A 26,632-nucleotide genomic window follows, 5' to 3' on the forward strand; every position below is an offset into this window, starting at 1 on the left:
CAGAAAAAAGTGTCGCTCTGCCCCGCGAAGCGAGATATTAACATTTAAAGTTGACGACTACATTTACTTGACGTGTAGGATCTATGTGTTGCAGCCACATGTTGTAATGTAGCACTTCATAAAGTGTCTAGACTCTAGACATTGGACACATGCTGTAATTTCATCTTTAAATTAAAAATTACCATACACACACACACACACACACACACACACGCTTTACAACTTAGCATGTACTTTGTAAGTCGGAAAGCGAGGTCCACCCTGCCTACCGGTGGAGGGGTGCGGGAGGAGACCGAAGGCCCCTCTTGCCGCTCCCCCCGTGTGTGTGTGTGGTAATTTGAAGATTAAATTACAGCATGTGTCCAATTACTGCCTCTACGCATACATATTTTCCACGCAAATTAACGAGGTGCTTATGTTTTTTTTATTAATTAAACACCGAATAAAAGAACACCTAGGATTGACTAGACAAGGTCCAAAGTGTTTTCTTAGTTTTTTCCTTTGACCAGACATGCTAGTCACTCCTAGAATAGACAAAAAACGTTCTAGTCAAAAGCCAAAACACAAAAATGTTTTGAGGATTGACCAAGCGTCTTGGTCTCTCCAATCCTCAGGATCGACCAGTCAAACTAACGAGTAACCGCGCTCCACCCTTTGACCATAACATTATATACAAGGCATACTTTACTGCGGCATCTGAAAGGACATTCAGAAATAATAAATGAAATACGAGAAGAAATGACACTTACCGGTCTATCGCGACACTTTACAGTCAACATGGAAAATCAAGAAACATACTGCATACGTTGCGGTTGGTCTACTAAAATTATTAATGGAATAGATATCTTAAAGATTCATCTAGCTAATTGTAAGTCTCATAATATAATAGTACACTCAGAATCTGATAGAAGAAATCATAACGTAAATACAATGATACACCAATCCGTAGCTGAAGAAAATTATCCTGCATCTACAAGTTCCCGTTATGATAATAGACATAGGCAAACTTCGAGAAATCAAGAAGATGAGCAGAGATTAATGTGACAAATATCAGTATTTTTCCTGAGTTATTAATATTTTATTATGTACTAACATATTAAAAAATTGAATATTTAACATCTAAAAATATAAATACTATATAAATTTGAGTCTAACAATTAACGTATGTTTTTATAAGTACATATTATAATTATTTAAGTCAAATAATATTATTTAAACAACTTTATATCAAGTTGTGTTAATTCAGATATGATGATATTTATATATCTATCTATATATATAATATATATATATATATGTATATATATATATATATATATATATATATATATAATTCAATGTTCCGACTGTCTCATCAACGCCCAGCCCAATCCTCTAAACCTAGAAACATGAAATTCGAGGAGTATATTCTTTCCATGACGTAAGCACTCATTAAGAAGGGACTTTTAGAAATTTGACCCTTAAGGGGGTGAAAAGGTGTAAAATGTGTTTTCACGATTTTCTCAATATCTCTTGGGCCCGACGAGATATCGACTTGGTTTTTGCTTACAAAGGTTACCCATACAAGTGTTTAAAAACATAATTCAAGATTTTGCCCTAATCAACCCCTAAAGGGGCAAATCTAAATTCGGGGGTGAATTATAGAATCCTTCGCATACCGTTGCGAAGCACGGGTGTATAAAGCTAGTTATCTATATATTTATATATTAGTTACATATTATACTATATCTATATGTATATTCAATAATCAATAGATACTTTCATAAACAAGTAACCGCGCAAGTATGGAATCTAAATAGTAATTCCATACATATTTCATTTCAAATATAAATAATTAAATGTGAATACTTAAGTGAGAATAATTAGTTACAGTTTTAGGTTTAGTAATCAAATAATATATGGCAGCAGTATCTTATAATTCTAATTACACACACACACACACACACACACACACACACACACACACACACACACATTCGTACTTCTTCAATTTTTTAATTATTCCGTATATGTATATTATGTATGTAATATGTACAAGTCCAATTATAGCGGTCAACAAGGCTGTAGGTTGCCTTACCAAATCTGGATGCCATATTGCATGTAACACCAACAATAGCAACGGTCTTGACTTGGATAATAGAATGTAGTAAACAGGCGCATTTGACGAATAATTAGACACGCTTTACGTTGTTGCATAACGTAAAACGATCTTTCGAATTAGATCAACTTTTTTTATAAATATATAATATTATATATACTAACTGTTTTATTAATTACTTACTAATTAATCTAATATTTCTAAGTATATCGGAGTTCTCTTATATCGATGTATGAACTCATTTATTTTGTAACGTCTACTTTAACGTATACGTTTGTATTAGAGTTGTAATCTGTATACATGTTAGAGTTGTAAAACATATCCAAATATATTAAAATATAGAAATTATTCGAAATAATTTTCTTTGCTTAGTTCAATTCAAGCGTTCAAATTATTAGAATATTTCGAGTATTAGTATTCCAATTTTAAAATACGGATTGTGTTTATAATTCTAGTCAATATGTAACAATTTTATGCAGAATAAATTATTATAGAATTTCTATACATAATCTCTAAATACATTAAAATTAATAGTAATGTAATTATTACAAAGTTGCAATTGAAACATGATTCAGACGATTTTGTTTATATTTGTTAAAAAATTGATAAATGGAAATGGAGAGAGATATCATAATATAAAATAGATACATTTTAATTAATAAGGTAATAGACTTTTGAAAAATGTAACAGTTTATTAATTTAAACTGTCCACAATCAATTATATATATATATATATATATATATATATATATATATATATATATATATATATATATATATATATATATATATATGATTATAATATATAATTTGTATATGATTATAACATATAATTTGTATACTTATTATCCCTATTATCTATTATCTTTATTATATAAATATATTAAACAGCGAAGAATTACTCGTTCTCAAACAAATGATACTTTATGGCTTATTAAAAGTTTGAATGTATAAATTTCTTCTTGCATTTGCAATTATCCTTCCATTTATATTTTATGATTTTGAGAAATTTGCGTATCACAAACGTTATTGCAAAATTTATCTTACATTTCGTTTTATGTAAAAATTAAATTTAATAAAATTTTGTAAGTTTTTCATAAAGTTTGTTATTAATATACTACAGTCATTTGATAAATAAGATATTAAACATGTATGAATCGCGGTGATTAACAATGTAATAAAATAATTCTTAACACTAATAAAACGAATATCGACGTTGTATGTGAAAAATCACTAGTATCACTACCACAAAACTATCATAAGTTTTGCTATTATAACTATTAACTATTAAATGTTTTACTTATAATATTTTTCTTACTATAATTATCTTTTCAACTCCTACAGTAGCGTTTTACTTTCTCGCACAATTGTTTATACATCCTATAGACTCAACGATTTTTTGTTTCACGAAAATTCAACGGAATTCCGGCTTCTTCAATGACAAATGCTGATGGCTGCACATAATTACGCGTCTTTAAAGTTATATCTAGTCTTTGCCTGCCTACTTTTTGTCATTCCAAGAAAAAGGCACTGATTTATTTAATTCAACACCAAAATTATAAGTAAGTTTTTGTGTAGCTTTCAAAGTTAGACCAAAGTACATTTTAAACAATGACAGCAAATATTGAGCTAACTCATCTTCTTCTTGAATGGTAAGTACCTAAATATTTATCTCGTCACGTATATCTATTTTTATAAGCGTTTCTTTTTATGTAAAACTTAATAATTGTAATAATAATAAGAGAAAATAGGACCGTTACGATATACAATCAAATTTGAATAAAATGCCATTTACTGTCCAAGCTTAGATCTTTAGCAGCCTAATATTAATTTCTGTGTGTATATATATTATGAGGAAAGTCCCCTATTATGAGATAGGCTCCTAATATGCGATAGCGAGGTTTCTGCTAACCTAATAGGCCCTATCTGTTGGTTCCACCATGAACTTATTGCCTTTGGGGTAAAACCTATTTAGTGAAAAATTCATTGTTTGATCGTGCGTGTAGTCGTTGCAGAGAAAGAAATTGTGAAATTGCTGGATGTTGTCAAGTGTCATGGATATGAGTCTTTAAACCTTGTTTATTATATAATTAATAAATATTTGGCAATAAGTTCTGCATGCAGCAATAGAGTAAGGTCGTATTAATAGGAAAATACGGGATATGTTGAGTTGCTCAATTGTAGAGATTAGATTTGGTGATCGTGAAACCGCAAGGCGTGGTGCTCGTAACATGAGATACTCAGGGTACTCCTGGGTTGCTGGAGTATGAAAGTTATTGTATAGTAATAAAAGAAGAGAAAATACTATATTAACGTTAAGGAAAGGTTTATACGAATTTATAAGACTGTGCTGACCTTGATTTGAGAGGGAAGGGTGGAGGGGGAAGATTAGGTACAATATTGAGTATAAGTGGGTTTACGATTGTTGCAAATATGCTTCTCTATTACATTTGTCTTTCAAAAACTTTAAATAAAGGTTTTTAATAATAATACTGATGTATTTTGCACTTTATTAGCGATTTCCCGGGGTCTCTCATATTAGGAGCACACTTTTGCGATTTTGCCGAAAGCTCATTTTTCACATTTTTCTAATTTTCAGCAAAATTAATATTTAAATTAAATTTTACATTTGAGCATCTTAAAGCTTATTAAATTCCCTTTAAAATGACCTACTATATTTTTCAATTCTGCCCATAAACTTCCGGCAATCACAAAATAGATATGGTATCTCATAATCGGGTACTTTCCTCTGATATACATGTATTTTTTCAACTTAATTGCGCGCCGATTTTTTGTCGGACTTGAAACACAGTTATTGTTGAAACATTAAAACCCTTCCATCCCCGGAATTAAGAGCGTTTTTCTTTGGCAGAACTGATGCGCACTCAGTGCACATTAAAGTGGTGATACACAAATCAACGTATATAAAGTGTATGTTTAAGGGGATCCTAAAGTGAAGGCTGAACTTCCTCGACGTCGATAATGTCAACATTTCTAATTCTGTTTTCTTGTCATATATCTATATCTGTCCTTGTCTAACGAGAGGCATCTGTCTTTGTTCGATTACTGCGCCATCTTTTGCCACACGCAATATTGCTTATCCTGTCAACCTGAATGTGCTTTTGCACATATAAAAATTATATAAAGTAATCTTTTTTTCTAGGTTTTCAATCTTAGATCTAATTGCACGATATTGTTCTTAAATGTTGTCCCTAGGTCATGCCGGTCTAATTTTGTGGATATTTATCGTGGAATTTTTGTACAAAGCAAATATTGTCGTCACGTATACCAAAAATTAACAAAAATATTAATTTTTTTTCGTTTTCGATATAAATTTGACCACCATGACCTAGATTTTGATGCGTACTTTAATTCTAGACAAGAATTTTGCATTTCTATAAAGTCAATTAAAAGATTAGTGCTAAGAAAAAAAAGCCGGTATTACAGACGGCTTTAGGATCCCCTTAATGTAAACGGATTAAGTCCACGAAAGCCTCAATATTCTTTATTGTACTATTTGGTAAAATATGTATTAGGTATTTTATCAAAATATTTGCACTTTACTTTAAATATTAAAGATTAAATCAATGCAGTACAACGGCTTTAATGTTCACTGAGTGCGCACTAGTTCTGCCAATGAAAAATGTTATATCGACTCAATTTAATTATCTAAACATTGTAAAGAATTTATTGCGAAAAATATTACCTCAGCCAGGATTCGAACCTGGAACGAACCTCTCTCATTTGTCGAACAAAATTCTGGCGCACTCTCTCAAATACACCAGGCATCGCCCGGACAACGTCAAGTATTCTGTAAAATCTATATGCTCCTTTTAAGTAACCTTCTGAATCACCCTGTATATAATTTAATTACAATAAAGTACCGAAGATTAAGTAGTGTAAGAATCTGTAAAATTAATGTTTTATATTTGTTTATAAGAAAAGAAAGTCATTGTTAACCTTGTTGTTAAACAATAAATTATTTATTTTAAAATTTAAGTTACAAACATTATGTGTTTTTCTACTTTATTATATTTTGAATCTATATAGCAGTGCCAAGTTTTTTCAATTAAAATTTTATTTTAATTGAATTTTTTAAATTCCTACTAACCTTAAATTCTATTGAAAAAACTAATGCAACACTGATTGTGAGTGCAATTTTATTATTTCTGTACTGTGAAAATTAATTCACATATTTACAGTTTTTAATGTTCCACTGACAAGAATTTGTCAAATTTGACAAATTTATTACTCTTTTTGTCAACAATTGGAAGCTTTGTTTGACAGAAACCAACCAAATAAATTTTAAATACTGTGGAAATGTTGATAATTCTTATATATTCTTTATTTGTCGACAGAAAATATTTTACTACTAAAATATTTGGTAATTGTTTAGATGGGAGGGACCACCTTGGATGACTTTGATATTTTAGTATGTTGTCAAGGTCACCTTCTTGAGTGACCTTCAGAAGGTTTCAGTCCGAGCTCGTTATTCGTTAAAAAGTTATAAACAAAAAAAGTTTGGAAAATATAACAGTTATTTTGAGTACTAATAGACATAAATAATTGATATTTATGTGGAAATATAGTATATGTATGAACAAAGGAAAATTATTTAAAGTAGTGAATTGTTGATATATTGAAAGGAAAGTTATTTAAAGTAGAGAATAGAGAGTATGTACTTTTAAAGCGCGTCAACTAACCTATGTTGGTTAGTGACGCGCTTTAAACAGTTAAATACTTTTAAAGCGCGTCACTAACCCTCATAGGTTAGTTGACGCGCTTTAAACACTTAAATACTTTTAAAGCGCGTCACTAACCTATGTAGATTAGTGACGCGCTTTAAAAGTATTTAAGTGTTTAAAGCGCGTCACTAACCTATAATAAAGTATTCTCTGCTTTAACAAAAAGACTTCAATTTATCAACAATTTACTGCTTTAAATGTTGTGTTTTGGTAAAGCAGCGACTTTCTCGCGAAATAAAGTATTCTCTGCTTTTTTAAAAAAAACGTAATATTAGTCATTTATGCCTTCCAATACTCAAAATAGCTTCTATATTTCCCAAACTTTTTTTGTTAATAACTTTTTAACGAATAACGAGCGCGGGCTGAAACCTTGTGAAGGTTACTCAGGATGGTGACCTTGACAACATACTAAAATATCAAGGTCATCCAAGGTGATCCCACCCATCTAAACAATTACCAAATATTTTACTACATATGTTATTTATCAGAAAATAAAGTTACTCCACACATTTATCTACATGAATTAATATGGAAATACTGACATAAATAAATAAGAATTAAAAGAACTTTTTTATTTGTATTCTTTACTTTATCACCACTTCACAATAAAAATACATATATTGTTTCATTTATCTATTATTTATGTAATTAATAACACAGGAGGATAACCTCATGTGTCATTAATTATTACGTTCACTACTATCACTATGTAAGATTACGTTAGTGAGCAAGGCAGATGTCAGATTCAGATGACAGATATCAGATGATCGAGTTCCGTGCAACGGCGCTGCTGCGTCTCGTGGCATCTTCTAACGAAAATTATGATGTTTCTTGTCGTAAAGTTTGGCGATTTTAGACTTTAAGCTGAAAAATCTCATTGTCAGCAAAAATAAAGATAGTTTTGTTACATAATATGAACCCACTCAATTGATTGAGCTCACCCAGAAACGCATCGATTCAGCCCTTATAACTGAACGTAAATCTCGTCTGCGTTCAACTATAGTTGGGCGGCATAAAGTACAGCGCCTTGCATCGCACGTATAATATACACTTGGCGTGAGACATTACCGTGTCTCTTGTGATAGGGTACATCTTCCACAAGATGTTGATTAATGATTGTTCCTATACGGAAACATATACAACAAAACCATGAAACCTACGAAACACGAAACATAAAAAGTAAAAGAGATATATTTTCACAAAATATAAAATTCTTAATAAAAATTATGAGGCTATACAACAAAACTACAAAACCTACGAAACACGAAACATGAAAAAGTGAAAGAGATATATTTTCCCGAAATATAAAATCCTTAATAAAAATGTTGAGCTACATAAATTTTTACGACCAAAGAAAAACAATTCGTAAGTTCTGATAAAAGATTTGCAAGGAGCAGAAAATCATCAGGAAAGTTTATCACGGTTAAAAATGTCGCGGTTGCGCGGTAGTCGGTCTCTGTCAGATGCGAATTTGCGAAATATTTATTTCTGGCGAATATTTTGCAGCAAAAAGTTCAACATTGCTGTCGTTTGTGTCGTAAAGCGCATGCAAAGAACGTTTTTCATCGATGCTCGCATAGTCGGGAGTGTTGAGTATTTCTTCTGCTTTTTTTTCCTTTTTTTCATCAGGCTGTGACAAATGACACTTAAGCCCAGAATTTTTTGCGAACCCAGCGACCGACATTATTACTCCGCCAAATTGTGTTGACGAAGAATCGTACGTAATAAAGTCCGCAGGTTTTACGGAAGATCAAAAACTCAAATGCGATTCTCTGGGTTGTTGTCGCGTGTGATATCGATGGGAAAAAAGTGACGTAACGAAAGAATCGAGCTAAATCACCACTTCGTTTTGTCGATATGATGAGTGTGTGGTCGCAATAATAGAAAATATTACAACACAATACGGATTTATAAAGTTTTTAAATTTGAACTCCTCTATTATCAAAGTGCTAACTTTTTACATGCGTAAATGTGATTATCACGGATAACAAATGTTTTTTTATAGAACAGAAATCTAATAAATACGAAACATATTTGTGAATTTATATTGTGTGAATTTTGTATACTTTTTCCAAACTCAGTACGCCGCACTCTGTGCGCCGATTTTTTGTAGGTCTTTAAAACACAGCTCTTTATTGGAACAGCAAATCTACATACTTAAATTGATAATCAGTAATTAGTAAAGTATACAAAATTTATACAATATTATCCCTATTCACTCCAACGTTTTTTTCGCCCCAATAATCCTCCAACCATGCACTTTCGAGTCCCACGTGTTTTTTATAATGTTAATAGCTTTGAAAAATTCTCCAAAAATTATTATAATATCTTTGTACCTTCGACTAAAAATCAATGTAAAGAACATTTGAAAATCATTTATTTAAATATTTTTTTACAACAATTATATGTTGACAAACACACGTTACGACTCGTTTTACTTAAAAAATCATAACTCACGAACAAATTGACGAAGCTTAATGAACCAAAACGCAAATTAAAGCTAAAAGCAGTGCAAATGAGAAAAAAAATATGAGATAATATTAATTAAATAGGAATACTTAATTTCGTCGCCGCAAATTTGGTAATTTTTAAATGGTACAGAAGGACTTTAAGGACTTAAAGAATGCTAGAAAAAGAATTTCTGAATAAGAAAAGGCGAATTTGAAGTGTGACAGATATTTTTTATGTAAAAAAATTAATTTTTTTTATATAATCGTAGCTCCTCCCCACCTCTTCCACCTGCCTCTGAGCCATAATAGACCTCTGTGGAATGTTAAATTTCTTTTTTAACGACAAAAATATTTTAAATACGGTTAAATTATACACAAAAATACATTTTTATCGAAAAAAATGCTCATTTACCTTTCACACAACACTGACGTAATCTTCCAACCATGCACTTTCATGTCCCACCGAGATTTTGATTGTTCCCCGTTTCGAGAGTAAATGAGCTAGGACTTTGAAATTTTTACCTGAGGTTCCCTGCCACAATAACTTTTTTCCGGCGTGGAGGGGATTCTCCCACGATCATTTGTTTTTCGGAACAAACGACTGTTAGAAATTCGTGGGACACGAAAGGCATGGTTGGAGCGAATAGGGTTATTATTAAACTACCAAGATCCAATCCAGTTAAATGGTGTTTTTCTCTCTAATCTAATTGAGGCCATTGATGGAAAAAGGGCACATATAGGCACTCATGTGCTCTTTTTTCGTAAATCGTCTAAAAATTGACTCAGGTATAATGTGTTATATATATGGACGGATAAAAACTACAGTAGTGTAAATCAAATATTTTTAAAAAGTGGTTTTTACCCTTCCATATATAATTTAGACGATTTACGGAAAAAGGCTATATACATAAGCCTATATGTACCTTTTAACCTCAATTGATTGTATATCATAACGGTCCTCTGTTTCACTTATCACTATTCTATATATTTTAATGTAACACTTTTTCTTTAAAAACTTTGTTAATTTGCTTGAAAATGAATAATATAATTAAAAGAAAAGTTAAAGAAAAATTTGTACAATATTTAACAAGAGTTATTTAAAACAATAACAGTTATTTGGAAAATAGATATCACAAGCCCGATGATCTCAAAGGCTTATCCGTCCGGAATTAAAATACCATAGTACGGGAGGAATCAATATTCCGCGATCGTGCGCCGGGAATTAGGATCGTCGACCGTAGTTACGTAGGCAGGAAGCTTCTCGATAAGAAGTATAAGGACCATCACGATGGAGCGTAAAAAAAACCGACCAATAAAATTCCGAAGGGGAGAGATCGGAATTCGCTGAGTTTGATAGGCGCTTTCCCAATCGCGCTGAACTCGCCCTTTCATCTCTCGGCGCGCATGTGATGCTACCCACGTTCAATTGACACAGGCGTATTGGCAAAACTTTACGCAGAAAAACTGCGGAGTATAGATATAAGGAGATGCTTCTAATTGTGAGTCACGTTCCAGCCGAACGTTATATAGGACCTGAATCGTTCGCGAAAGTTGTTTAGATCGAGCGTGCCAGCGAAGTGTAGTTAGTTACGATGCGCACCGGCACGGCGGAAATAATTCCAGCGACACGTTGCGCACTTGCCATCGCGACATAATACTTTTTTTTGATGGGAATTTATAACTCCGAGTTGCACTTGTATTTCAGTGCTTCGCGCGCGCGCGCATTTAATTTACTTTCTCGCGCGACGAGAGAAGTTAATTTACTTCGGCGGCTGGAGTATATTGTCTTGACAGTTTGCCCGTTCGCGCATTTCTCAATTAGGTAGATATAAAATATTAAAGGATAAGATTTTATCGTATCACACAAAAGGTGCAGTACTTTTAGTGAAGTTTCAGTTGTTCTCTAATTAAATGTTCCTTACCAAAGAACCATTCCTGAAAAACGGTTAGAAAAAGAAAGAATCGGATAAAAAAATTTCAAGATAAAAAGCCGAAAAACTCCAAAAGCCCCTCCCTACCCTGAAAATTAAAAGGCTCCCTTCTCTCTATCTTAAAAATTCCTATTTTTTTCTTTAAGTAACACCCCAGGTAGCACATATTAGTTTCATATACGTTTTTTGAACGTATAATATATTATAGTTTCATAACCGTCTCATAATCATTAAGAAACGTTTGAATATAAATGTTTTTAAAACTATGATTTAAACAATGATTTAAAAAACGTATTTTTTACGTTTACAGTTAACAAAAATATTTGTTACATTTTTTCTTTTAAAATTATAATTTGCTTTATTTATATAAATATAATAGCTTTAATTGTCTTTTTTAAAACATTTAAATTTATATTGCACTAATTATTGCACAAGCTTAGAAAACTTCCAACAGTTGCAAAACGTGGCTATTGAAAGAACGTTTATATGTTTGTTTTATTTTGAAGAACTTCCTGAACTGGTGCACATCAGTAGGGGAGATCGGGGCTCATTGACACAGTTTTCACAATTTCGGCATTTGATTTTTTAAACATTTAATTATCATGATTAAACAGTATAAATATGATAGAGAGAAACTTTCTCTACATTTTCATACCAGGAACGATTCTTTAATACCGTATAGTTTCTTTGCAATAAGTGAAATACGAACATGCTGCATTGTAGCCAGCTTGCCTCGATAGTAGGGTAAGTTGGCTATAGGTACGATAAAAGTTTATGTTAAATTAATGGAAACGTAATAGAAATACATAACGCATAGCAGATGTACTTCTTAATAAAGATTATATATTTTTTAAAGTTATTTTCTAATGATCAAATAGCAAAATGCTGTTACAGAAAATTGTAAACTATTTTAGATGTAGCTTTCTTCGATATAAAAATATTAAATATAAATATATATCTAGCTTCTATCATCATTGTAGGTAGGAAATCACATATTCACACACGCAAGCTCGCGGCAACAGCAAGTCAAGTTAAGCGTACCTTAATATGAGTCAACATATCCCATCCCTACATACGTTTAATTTCAGTCATTTTATTACTGTTGTTACTTAAAATAACATAGTCGAATACAGTAACAGAAACTTTTCTTTTAACTAACAATAATACGTCGCTTTGATTTACTTCTCAAGCTGAAGAACATTAATACGATATTTTGAAACGCTCGAAAATTTACTTGCTACCTCTTGAATCAGAGTTTTCTCTTTTTTTTATTGTAATACTTGTTTGATTTAAATAAAACTTTGGGAAAAGTACCTATGTCATAAAAGAGATATTTTGGATTTGTTTTCTATTGCTGAACTGTCTGCGCTAGTTCAGAGTTTATTTTTTTTACTCTACATTGAAAGGAAAAAGATAAACTCTGAATTAGCACAGCCAGTTGAGCAATAGAAAACAGACTTTTTGTGATACTTTTCCATTGTTTCTTTTCATAAATACACAAACGGAACACATTGCCAATTTGTTCCTTGTGCTAACGAGCCCCGATCTTCCCTAAGTTAGAGTGAGACAAGTATATTTTGTTTCACTTTAACTTAGAGGGAATATTGCACGAATGTGTGTACCAGTTCAGGAATTTCTTCGAAAAAGAATAGACGCAATAGATGGTATAATAGATGCATATAGCTTCTAGAACATTCTCACGCATCGCATGTCTTAAAGACGTCATAAACACGTTCAAAAGACGTAAAAAGTAGGAATTTTAAAATTTCTTTATTATTAAAAAAACGTTTCTATAATAGTTTCTTAAACATTATTTTATCGGAAAAGAAACGTTTCATCGAACGTTTTTCGAATGGGCTTTTACTCATAAGAAACATTCTTAGAAATCGGTTATAAAACGTTTCGGAAAAATCCTTATAAAACATTTTTGAAACGTGTATGTGCTACCTGGGACAATAGCCCTTTTTACCTTATAAGGTTTAAAAAAGATGGGATTTTAATTTTTTATATACGAAAGTTAGTTAATTAAAAAGAAGAAGAATTCAAAAGTACCCTCGATATTAATTATACAACATCGAGTTTGCAAAGAATGTACAAACTTCATGATAAAAGATTTTTTCGATCATACAAGATGTTTTGGTGTTTCTAAGAAATATTTCAACATAAGAAATATATTCGTTGCGGGAGGTAGCGCTTCCGCTTGAGTAAGATTCATGGAATCGTAGTAAATTCATATAAGTCAGTCCTCTTCCCCTGACTCCTTTTTATTCGCGCCGGGAATTTATCTCGCGAACTTAAAAGAGAGAAAGTCTGCGTCGCCGCGGGCAACTCAACGTAATACTCAGCGATACGAAGTGCAGCATAAATTCTGCGAATCGTAGAGAAATTGGGATTGACATTATTACTACATTGCGTAGAATTGCACTCGAATCATGCTTCAGAAACATATATTTCTATCATCTGAATTTTAATATAAAATTGCAATTTTTACTTTTTTCTTAAATTTTACATGGGAATGAATATGTTTTACAGTTTCAAGCAGATTCTTGCTTCTTGGAATAGAAGATAAGACTCTTGTACTTTATTTTCAGACTTTAAGTAAAAGAAATTAAAAAGTCTTAATGCAATTGATATAAATCATATAAAATTAAATGAACTTTCAAGCTTGACACCTTTTAGATTACTTTGGAATTTTAATTTGCATTATTAAATATCATTTGAAATATGTATCTTTATTAAACTTGGCTTAAAATAATATATAGAGGGAACACTTCATAAGACTTCAATGTATTAGCATAAACCTTGTTTGAACCTTCTGCTTTGCAGAGATCCGAGCTTGCATTAATTTACCAAGGGGGAGAGAGAATATCATCCTTTATCACGTTTAATTATGCTCTATCGTATTACAAGTTTTAATTATATTCTTAATTATGTGATTAATAAAGGAAAGGAAAGTTGCCGGATGTAATAGCTTAGACCACAAAATTGGATCGCGTTATCACGGGCCGAGAGCCGACATGTTGCGCGATCTTGAGGAATCACCCTCCGTGTCCGCAATTGCCAAAAGTCCCACCTTTTGATTTCGCGCGACGCGACACTTGTTCAAAGCCATTTATTTCCCACGTTTCCTGACAAGCAATTGCCTTCGCTTCCCATTCAGCGCTATGGCCGCTCTCTCTCCTAGGAACAGTTATCACGTGAGAATCGTAAATCATGGTGGTACCAGTGGGAGCCGTAGATTTTTATAAAAGTATTCTTTTGCGTGCGCAATATTCATTAACCTTGCATCGTTATTATCACGTACTGTTTCTAACTTACATTGATTTATCCCTTCTCCTCCATACGTTTTACTTAGAAACAGATTACTCCGTGCACGTTTTACCTTTAGTTAAAAATAGAAATCTTTATTGCATGTCTATTGCTCGTCTTTGAAACTTTTCTTCTTTCTCTTGTCGTCTGTTTTTGTATATTTACAATTAGAAGTTTTAGCTCGTTTGAAATTTACAGTTAATTTTATACATTTATAAAGGTTCAGAGCATTAATCTTACTCAGTACAAAAATTTTGTATTAAATTTTACGTGTATCAGTATATTCACTCTAATTTTTATGTTAATTTAACAGAAGACAAAAATGTAAAGAAATAACAAAAAATTGTAACACATTGACGCTATCTGGAAACAAAGTTTATGTTAAATTCGCATACTTATAATGTTAAATTTAATTATAAAATCTTATTTTTACATTAAATGCTATTCTTTCTTCTCTTTTTCTTACAAATACAGAAGACAGCAATATCTCATCTTTATAGGCTGCGTTATTTGCTGTCAGTACTGAAAATCTATAGTTTACGTCACGTAACACTATAAAATTTTAGTACTGGCAGTGAATATCGAGATGCAGCCATAATATATAACATAAGAAAATGTCGATTTAACAGATGGAAACTCTTATAGAGAGGAAACTAACACAACATAGGTGTTTATTTTAACACACATATATATATATATATATATAAAGTATGTCACCAAGAATTCGTGCATTTACATATAAATTGTGTTATTTTAACTCTTAGAGACGTTGAATATTAACTTAACGCAGAAAAGCCAAAATAACACAATGACAATATGTTACATTAACACCATCAATGTATGTTAAAAATTTAATACAAAAAATTCTACATGAATAGAAACCCTCCACTCAAATACAAAACGTTTTTTACCGATGAAAGCATTTAAGTTCTAAAAATTAAAATTCTCAAATTTGCAAAATTAGAACTTTATATCCTATCTACATTGCAAATCAGCGACTCTAATAAAAATCAAAAACCTATTTGTTTCCGAATAAAAACGCAAATATCTTTTGAGTGGAATAAATTAAAAATGCGTATCGATATTGCGAATGCGTTCAACTTATGGCTATCGATCGGACGAATTCGTCTTTTCTATTTTCCGCGTTGGATCGGACGCATCTTTCGGCGGCGTGAATAATGCATGCTCAAATCCGGTGTTTGGATTTATTTCTCGCGTTCGAGCGCGAGTGGTATGTACACCTCGCCAGTAGAACGCGCCTCCTTGAATGAAGATCTATGGATCTTCGACGGCACGAATCTCCTCTTTTTTTGGGCTTCCACAGTCTCTTTCAAAACTCGCTCAGGATGCCAAACACTTTGGAACGGTGCCATGATTTAAGAGCCATCACGTCTCGTCGACTGATAGCTTTCTGTATCTTACAGCTCGTTCATCATGTCAAACATAACTGATACTCAAATAATTCAGATAACGGGCACCGATTAATCATAAATTATGTACTTATAAGAATCGATAGGCACTTTGTGATATCGACGAGAGAGCTATAAAAGTTCGATGAGCTCTTTTTTACCGGTATTTAAAACGTTTAATATGGACGATTAATTTGTTACTCTTCGAGCTTCTATAACGCTCATGTTTTTAGCAACTGTTAATTATATTTTAATGTACCTACCCGTCGCCATTCTACATTATTATATGAATTTAATATATTTATTAACTTTAGATTAAAATACGTTCTCGTCGAAATGATGTTCTAAACGTGACTAAATATAACTCGCTAAATCCAGCTTATATATATCTGTCAATTTATTTATGGAATGGCAATCACGTCCGCATATTATTAATTCAGTCACATTTTTTAACAATAAAGCTTATGGTATTTTGCCCGTCACGGTTTTTCATGACATATAAACGAGATTTACTGATTGACGGAATAATCTTTTAACAACGTTATTACAGTTCCATTGTATAAATAATCGATAATACGTGCAATGCGATGAAATATGTATTTATTCATAACGTGTAATGGAATATTTTCAGCGTGCGTAATACATTCATAAATGCGCTTGCCTTCTTTCCTTCTCATGGCGACACCATTTTATGCTAGTTAACTCTCCCGTTACACTATAACGTAAGCATGTGTACATACATATGTATACGTACACACGGCAAGTTATCGCCGAAAAAATCGCATTAATATGTCATGAGTCTCTGCCGGGGAGACACATGCAATATTTAAATAAACCTGAAGTGTGGCAACACGATGCATTCCGGATTTATGCAGTCGTTCGGAGAACTTCCTCGCAGAAATACACAACGCATGCATCTGCGTGATGTTTGCCTCACCATATTTAAATCATCCGCACATACCCCGGGCCGGGTATAATATTCTCGAGTCTCTCTCGCCCGAACGCTCTCTCTCCGCGAACAGGCGCAGGCGTTTTCACAAAATGCGCTGAATGCGCGATAAAATCTCGTAACGAACGCGCGGCGAGTATACGTAAATATTCACGAAATTAAATCGTAAGTACAAACCGCTTGATATCGTTCGAAAATTAATGAAATTTTATTGCTTCATATATATCTCGTTCTCGAAAGTTTCCGTGCATTTCGCGATTGATTACACACGTGCAATATCGATAAAACACTCGCCAATTTTACGGAAAATTTAAAGGATTCGGCCAATGAAGTATAAAGAGACGGATTCAAAAATTCTGTACACATATTTCCGTCGTATACACGAAAATCTACTGCTTGTGAATATTCGGAGCAATAAAAGGGTTTGAAAATTAATCCCTTATAATTTCAATCGTAAATTTATCGAAATAAATCCCTTATCGTTTTCTCTCGCGATGCAATTCTATAATTAAATTGCAGAGTCGCGGAAATAATTTCTAGGCGGCTTAAAAATTAAGCAGCGTGTGATATATTTGCCACGGTTTGTGCTAAATGCGCCGGATATTCCGCGACATTTAAGGGATTAACGATAAGATCGTCGCAGAGAACGAAACGCATCCGCCTCTCTGTGAGAAGTCCTCTCGTCGACGCTGAACACATTCTCCGAGTCGACCGAGTTTCGTCTGTTCAAAAGCTACATTCAGCGAAATCTAATTGGCTCCGAAAACGTTGGCGGACGAATGCCGGTTATTATAACGCGAAGTGCAAACTATGCACCTAATAACGGAGGCAATTTGATACTGTTAAACGTGTTGCACTTCATATAATCGTATACATATAGTACAGCCGTTAATGTGAATTCGTTCTCCTAATAGTAATACCTTTAATATTTACGTTAAACCTCAAACTCGTTACCGAGAGCTATTTATACATTTACAAAGTAAACACGAGAAATTTTGCATAAATTTCTAGGCGTCTTAAACAATTTGCATCTCATGAATATTTGCTTCATATAACTTGTAAAGAAATTAAGCAAGTTTATCGATATTTTTATTAAATACAATGATTTCCCGACACTATGTTATATCTTATTTTTTTATTATATCGTGTTATTTTTTTACTAAAAAATAGAAGAAATAAGTGAAAGCAATAATTAAAAATTGGAATCGTAATTTTTTAATTAATTAATGTCATTTAACTTATATCTATTGAAATCATTTTTTGCTTTAAGAATTTAGTGAAATTTAGAAGTTATAATTACACTACATTAAGAAAATAATCAAGCGTTGACTTCTATTAGCGGACGGTTTATAATTGTTTTGTGTATCGGCTACTCGCCTCGAGTAGATAGAAGAGCGATTGTCCAACGCACAGTAATAGCAGGTGCACTTCCATACCGAATTGAGAATTGCACAGGATTCCTTAATTACGAACAGCGTGTGACGCTGTAACTTGTAGGAAGGCTCTAACGAGCGCGACCGAATTGTGCACGACAAAACAAACTCGGGTAACTCCATACAGTCGAATTTCATCCATCACGACAGTTATCCGCGTAAATCTCTATCGAATAGAGAAGAAACAGAGTGAAAAAACATACGCATATATAGAAATCCAGCGGCGCATCGAAAGGAGCAACGTTTAAAACAATTTTTCAGTAACTCGAGACAGATTGTAGCTTATGCATGTAACAGGAATTTCTCTTTTATTTCTAAAGATACTCCAAATGCTTTTGCAAATAATAAAAATATAAATGTATTCTATACAGTGTTTCTTAAGTATCCAATGTTTAGAAGTTGATACTAAGGTTTCCGAAACAGACACGAGTGGATGTAGCTATAGCGAATAGAGTGCTTAGGGGTATTATAGCAACGTAAAAGCGCCATTGTGGAAATTGCACTTTAATTTCGTCCGACATTTTAGAAAGCGCTTTTAAGTGACGTCCCGATAAAAATAAGTATTCTCTTTATTATATCATTATTGTGCAGCAGCGAGAAAATATATCTTGGCACTTTTCCCTCGTTTCAGGACATATCGGAGTACAAATGTGAAAATGGCAAGACGCCCACTTACGTTCCCCACAAGCCAGTAACTGGTGTGATAGGCGCCGCATTCAGCGTGGTTTCTATTATGGTTGCCAACATCTTGCGGCTTTTTAAGGTAATTATCTGTCTAATCCGTATAATCTAATAATCTATTTCGAAGAGTGCTTCAAATCTTCATGTATAGCATAATTATAATAAGTTTAATTTTATAATTAATCCTCAATTTTTGTTTTAACAAAATAATATTAAAATATCTTAGGTAGAGCAAGATGTAAAAAAATGACGACAAATATAACATCAGCTTACTACCTGGGGCATTAAGATTATATAAAAATTTTCTGATATAGTATATATCGTGTGTATATATCGCAGGGATTTCATGCAATTTATTTAATTTTTTTTTGCAAAATTCCTAGAAAATCCATAAGAAACCAGGATATTGTAGAATAAATAAAAAATATAAATATAAATTATAAAAGGACAGTCTGTATAGGTTCTGTCAGACTGAAATTGTGACAGGATTTGACAGGATTTTGCAAAATCACTAATAAGATTGTGTAATCTTTATTCATTCCACAATATTCCGGTTTTTTGCGGATTCTCTAGGAATTTTGCAAATAAATAAAAACAAATTATACGAAATCTCTGCGACATATATGTAATACTATTTCTAGTCATATTTAAATTAAAAGTGAAAAAACAGTGTACAAGCATACCTATATGCTGCATGACTGGTATTTCTTTAGTTACAAATAAATTGTTGCGTTTTAAATTTACTTTGCATAGAGACATTGCTATCAATATACCGCACGTATATAGGCACATCATCTCATGCAAAGTTAAAAATATAAAAAGAATTTAAAAAGCAAGATTTCCTAAAAGCGTGATATTTCGTTACTTCGTTCGGGCCTTTATTCGCACGATTCGACGTATTGTTATGCCACGTGTGGCCGTCGAGATTGAGAGCGAAAAATAACCGATTCGAGAGGCAGCTTCGTAGAAAGCACGGCCGGATATCGGCAGGTCTTTGCAGGACTTTGTGAAAACGTAGCTTCCTTTGATATACGAAGGTTACAAATGGTAGTGTATTTGAAAGAAAAAAAAAGAGAGACCGAAAGAGAAAGCGCAACTACGGCAGAGCAATTTCAGCTTTTTCGAAAATGGAATGGCTGAAACTTTGTGACCGGTAATGACGACTATATCAATCATAGTCATTCATCCATGAGGATCAAGCCGGGAAGAGCCATTCTCGCGCCATCGATCGGTCCCCGTCCTTATCAGACACGGATAAGACCCCCCCCTCTTCTCCGCACTTATAACGCCTTATTCGAAAATACGTCGCGCAGCACGGGTTCGCTGAAAGGAATCCGGTGATTCGCGCAAAATCGACTTGCCAAAGAAGCTCCCACCGTTGTCGAGACGTTCTATCGATCCGCCGTCACCGGCGTTGGACGTGCGAATGGATTTCGTGACCGTCACAGCTCCTGTCAAAATACGAAATATGATTATGTCCCTCAGATTCCCATACATAATTCAATTTTCTGATATGCTGTTCAATCTTCATCCCTTTACGTACATTGTGGCTGCGTGTCTTTATCTTGAACTATATATATTGTAAATAATAATGAAATTGTTCTACGGATTGATCTGCGTAAAGTTTAAAACACTTTATATTTTTATATTAAAAATATATTTTATAGTTAATGGGGTATTTGAAGTCGTAAAGAAAGGAATTTTTCAGGAATGTTTTGTAGCTAGGGTAACGAAAAAAGCGAGGAACGCTAAATTTTGCATGTTTTTTTAGCTTTATCTCTTCTTTTATGTTATATCTTGGTTACTAAAAGCTTGCAAGAAAAAAACGTATATAGACGGTGTAAAAGATTCTAGGTGTTTTAGGTATCTGAAACGCAAAGACCAAAAATTTTTTTATTCAGGAAAAGTGTGGCTATTGTCTAAACTAGAATAAACATTACGAGTTTATTAGTTTCTTCTTTTAATAAAATACTAATAAAATTTTGAGGAAAACTGTAATATTTTTAATAAAAAGGTTACCATTTTTTAAAATGGAAATATTGGTTTATCCTGAATAAGAGAATTTTTGGTCTTTGCGCTTCACATACCTAGAAGAACAACTAGAATCATTTACACAGTCCATATGTATTTTTTCTTGCGAGCTCCAATTATAGTGACCAGAATATAACATAAAAAAGAAGAGCGTTTTGTTAGAAAATAAAAATACATTCTTAAAATAAAGCTAAAAAAATATGCCAAGTTTAACGTTATTTGCTTTTTTTGTGTAAATATAAAAAATTCCTATAAAAAATTCCTGAAAAAACCTTTTTTTACGACCTTTCAAACCAAAATATCCCTTCAATCATTTCATGTAAATTTTATTTTAAAAGTATCGTTCGATATAGTTCATTTTAACGATTCGTTGTGTCTTGATACACGATAAAATAGAAACTAAACAGTTACATATTACATATGTTACACGACAAGGCTTTAGGAGTTTTTGGAGTTGTCGAAACTGGTCGCGTACACGTAATAAACTCTCAAGTTATGTCAATGTAGATGACGAGATATCAGATAAGTCCCGGTCTACAATAGGTGTTCTAAGCCCTAAGCCTTAAGAAATTGTTCAATCACAGTTGAATTTGAGGAAAATAATTGTCTGTGATTGGTCAATTTCTTAGGGCTTCAGACTTGGGGGCAGTCTCGTGTAACACGCTAAAAAGTAAGGTAACTTTTAGAATTTTTTTTGAAGAATCAATGCGCAAGAAATAAAAAAAATTTTTTTTTGTTAAAAAATAACAGTTGTGTTAGGAACTATGGAGGTTACGAGGCCGCGGTCTGGTCGCTGGAGTTGTAAATCGGCGGGCGTTACAGCGCCTGTTGTACTCGCCTAAAACAAAAATAAAAAAAATTTTCTTATTTTCTATAAAATTACGTCGTCGATGAACCTAAAAAAAAAGGTAAAAGTGCAAAATTAAGGAAACGGCGGGACTTAAAAAATAGTTGCAATTTTGACAAAAATTTTTCGTTTTTTTTAAGTCCCGCCGTTTCCTTAATTTTGCACGTTTACCTTCTTTTTTAGGTTCATCGACGACGTAATTTTATAGAAAATAAGAAATTTTTTTTATTTTTGTTTCAGGCGAGTACAACAGGCGCCATAACGCCCGCCGATTTACAACTCTGGCGACCAGACCGCGGCCTCGTAACCTCCATAGTTCCTAACACAACTATTATTTTTTAACAAACAAAATTTTTTTTTTCTTGAAATGTATAATAAAATATCCTAAAAGTTTGAAAAAGATTCGTCGCATTGATTCTTCAAAAAAAAAAATTCCAAAAGTTACCTTACTTTTTAGCGTGTTACACGCGACTCCCCCCTTAAAACATCTATTGTAGACTGGGACTAAGAAGACCCGAAATGCACCGCTGCATGGAGTCGCGCTGAGTGTTACCGAGGATTTTTATTGTACATACACTCTTTTATCGCTCTTCTCATTATTTTATAACGACCCACTTGGGTTTGAAAACTACTTCTTTTTCTATTTATTGGTGGAAACCAAGTACCCTTTTCAGTTCACTTTCCGCCGACAGATATTCACTGTGGACAAAGACGTCCGCGGTATATTTTCGTAATCCTTTCCGTCGGTTTACGATTTTACTCAAATAAGCTGAAGTAAATGCGGAAGATACTTTGAAACTGTCTCTGCTATATATCTCAGTGTATCTTCATTAAATCTTCGTGTTGTGAAACTTTGTTTAGTGTATAATTAAATTACTCTCACTTTCTTAAATATTTTATGTCAAACTTGTAATTAAGGATTTAGAAAAAAGTAAAAATTTTAACACAGTTACGCAAACGTATAAAAATTTTTGAACTTTTTGCAACGTCAATTTTTAAATTTAAGTGTTGAGATAATATTGATCAATAATGTTTGCTAAACAAAAACGCAAAAGTTAATAAACAGTATGAATAGTGATATAATGACTGGTATTTACTCCCACTTTAGTTATTAAATTCAATGCAATATCATGCAGGTGTACTAATTATTGCAACATTATCGCGAAATAATTACCGATCTCGCGAGAAGTTTTTACCGTTATTACGTTACATCATAGCACGTACGAGTTTGCAAATTTTATAATTACCAAACTGTGCAATTATTGCGAAACGCATGCATTATGGAAAAAACTTAGACCTTTACGTGTTGAAACGTTAGAAGAATGGCCGTGTGTTATTTTACTCGTTATTCAACTTGAGTTAATCTTCGCCACATCGCAAACCTTCGCGCGCGTCGCATTCAATTTACATAGCAAACGTAACTCGTTCGTTAGAATACCCGGTATGAACCCGCTCGTTGCACTCGATAGTTATGCGATGCTTTTCCTTTGTACGCCGCGGGGCGCAATTAACCCTTTGTGCCACGTGCATATTCGTATTATGTCAATTGCCTATAGTAAAAAGCAAATTTGAAAGTCTTTGAGAGTCAATATAACGAGAGATAATTAAGACACGATTAATCCTAACGTGTTAGAGCAAGCGTACGGAAATAACAATACTAATTATAGTTTTATTAGTATCATTTTAATTATAAAGAAAACTATCAAAAAATAAGATTACATTTCAATTTCTTATATAAGCTTGCGAATCAATTCTTTTAAACCTGAAAATTGAGCCAGCTATCGTCTTTTATGATCTTATTATTTTCTATATTATATACCTCCATGTAGCTAAGAATATAAATTGAAAATTTTGAAAATTTATGAAACTAATATTTACTTGTAATTCTCCGGATACACTTTGATATTAGGACCCTTTTATTAATTTCATCTCCAGCATTCTTAAATTTAAGTCGAATGCGCCATATCTCTCAATAATTTCATGAATAAATAGTGATAAATCTATCTTTTTGATCTGTTATATTTTCTTCTTTTCTCAAATAATAAACTTGAAATTATTTTATCTTCGGATCTCGTATATATTGCAATTTCTATTCAGCATCATCGTTCCATATATTGACGTTGATCAATACGCCGTGAGAGATAAATTGGCGACTAATTACATAACGACTCACATTTCATAAAACGTCCTATTTATTTGGCCGACTGTCGTTAATTCATTCATTTCAATTCTTTTTCTTGTCGAGCAGCTTTAATTGTTCGAATCGATTCCGACGGCGAGCTGTGCATCGCGCCGCAAATCGCAACTCCGCTCATTGGAATTGCAATGAGCCGTTTATTGCATCACTCCGTCGAAAACGTTGAAAATCGCCGTAGAAAGGCGCGCCAAGATTATTGATAGTAATTTAATTAGGGAATGTAGTGAGGCTCCAAAAGAGAGAGAACTGTCTCTGAAATTCATGTTGAGCATTTTGTGCAGAAAATTGAGTGTTCTTCGAGTATAAATTATTTATTAATAAATGCAAAGCATTAATCTTTTAGATAATTGCAACTATTATCTTAGTCACATGGTAATTAATATTGTATTTAATGTATTCGCTGATGGTACTTAAAAGTCTTGTAATATTTTTTTTCCTATTCATTGATCTTTTATAGGTATTTCGTGTAATAAATATAATCTTTGAAAAGTATATTGAATTATTTCTCATCGATTAAATCATTTAGGCAGATATGTGTGTTCTGAATTTTGGCCGTGACACGGTTGTGACCGCAGCGCGGGGAGACAAAACGTTAATTGAGTCCAAAATCAATTAAACTCTAAATTGTAATGGGGAGTGTGAGTGAATAATTTACATAGAATTATGAGCCACTATCACATATTGATTTAGGTTTGAGCTTAACCATATTTAATACATACATAACTAGACGCGTCTTTATTAGGGGATACATTAAAATACATTAGCCAATAAATTCTCTCGTTTTCTTCAAAAGGTCGAGTAAATTGCGCGCATAATGAGTAATAAAATTACACGTTTTGGAGTGACTATTGCAATCGCTCTGATATATTTAGTGGCGAAACTACTCTATAAGATTTAGAGAGTATCGATGATATTTATTTCGACGTGCGGGGGTTTGAATTCCCATGTACGGATTCGTCTCTATTATGGAAATTACAGCCCCCGTGCAAATGACGTACCAAATGGCTTACAAAACGAGACGGCTGTATTGAGTAGAGATCTAATTGCTACCGGTTGGGAATTAGTCATCGTAACATCAAACCGTTTCTATTGATCTCGGTCTCTCCTAATTAAAAGGTCCTAATTAGTAATTATATCTTTGGGCGGTAGTTTATGAAATTAAATATCTTTCGTGTGTCACGTATTTAGTTGTAAATGTAATCCTCCTCACAAATTCCCACTTGATGAGAGCTTATTCAATTTAAAAAGAAAGAATTGAGCAGCCACATCTGGCATTAAATGAGCGACGAGAACTTTAACAATAATCATTAACTGCGTTCGTTGGTAACAGCAGCGACGATTTGTATTTTCTCTGTCTTTCTTTGAAGGCAATAATTAACTAATTAATTCCAGTCAGCGTGTAACCGAGAAACCTTTGCAAATCACAGTACATTAATCCTCGGTAACATAGTAGCTACACGATGCGAATCTATTCAGGCGCGTTTTAGACTTTAAGAGAGCACCATTCGTGTAATTGCATTCGGTATTCCATGCGAAAAACTGAAATAATTTTGTTTTTAACAGAAATACATGAAAGCATAAATAGATTTTTAATTAATTAAGGAAACACCATTTTGAAAATTTACACCTCAAAGGTACAACCAGAAAGAAAGCTTTATATATGTTAATAAAAAATGTTCATTTAATAGTTAATAAGTGAATTTGAATAAAATTACAATTTCACTGATTGTCGAAATATTAGAATACTACATAATTAATACCACATAATTGAACATTGCTATTATTATATTACAATGTTATCTTTCAAAATTATTCGTGAAATTAGCGTACAACCTACGTTTTTAATATATGTATGTATTACAATTTTAATTTCAATTATAAAGAAAACAAAATGTTGCTTTCATGAATCAAGTATATTTTCTTTTTCAAAATATATTATTATTTATTATAGACATACAATTACACTTATATAAATTATATAAATTGCAATTTGTTGCAAAAAAATGTTATTGCAAATTACAGGCAAATTACTGTTGAATAATCTAATAATTATATTTATTTACCTTCCAATAGCAATAATTAAATAAAAATATAAACGTACTTTAATTTTATTAGCAATGTTTCCGATTTAACAGAACATAAAAGCTTCGTATCGATTTTCATACATATACATCGTGCGCTTATTCTTTCTTATTATTCTAGTCTACAATTTTTCGTGTCATCAACCCGACTCGTAACGTATAATTTCGATCGATCATTCTCGCAGCTAATTAATATACGTCACGTCAATAGTTTTGCAACGGTAACCACCGAAACAAATGGATGCAAATTAATACGGGAAGTGACAATGCGGGCGCGGCTTTCGCACGTCATTGTCGCTCGCCTCGCACATACGCCGGGGCTGTAGCCGCGATAAGGACGCGTGATAATGACAATAACATCTGTTAAGGAACAATGTTATGAACAGGAAACTATCTCGGCGGAACGCATGCTCTTTGTGCAAAAATGGAATTACTCCGTCGCGACCAAAGAAGAGCCCGAGGGAGAGAGGG

At 32.8% G+C, this 26,632-nt stretch overlaps 1 protein-coding gene across 2 annotated transcripts in view; it reads left to right on the plus strand.

The window, feature by feature from the left end:
* Window positions 1-26,632, plus strand: part of LOC139812733 (metabotropic glutamate receptor 8) — a 176,442-nt gene that overhangs the window by 81,424 nt on the left and 68,386 nt on the right. For both annotated transcript variants that reach the window (XM_071777814.1, XM_071777805.1), the window contains exon 4: window positions 18,956-19,087. In XM_071777814.1, coding sequence (XP_071633915.1) covers window positions 18,956-19,087 — 132 coding nt within the window. The remainder of the gene's footprint in view (window positions 1-18,955; window positions 19,088-26,632) is intronic.

This window comes from Temnothorax longispinosus, chromosome 1 (assembly GCF_030848805.1).
Source record: "Temnothorax longispinosus isolate EJ_2023e chromosome 1, Tlon_JGU_v1, whole genome shotgun sequence".
In the NCBI taxonomy this organism is placed as follows: Eukaryota; Metazoa; Arthropoda; class Insecta; order Hymenoptera; family Formicidae; genus Temnothorax; species Temnothorax longispinosus.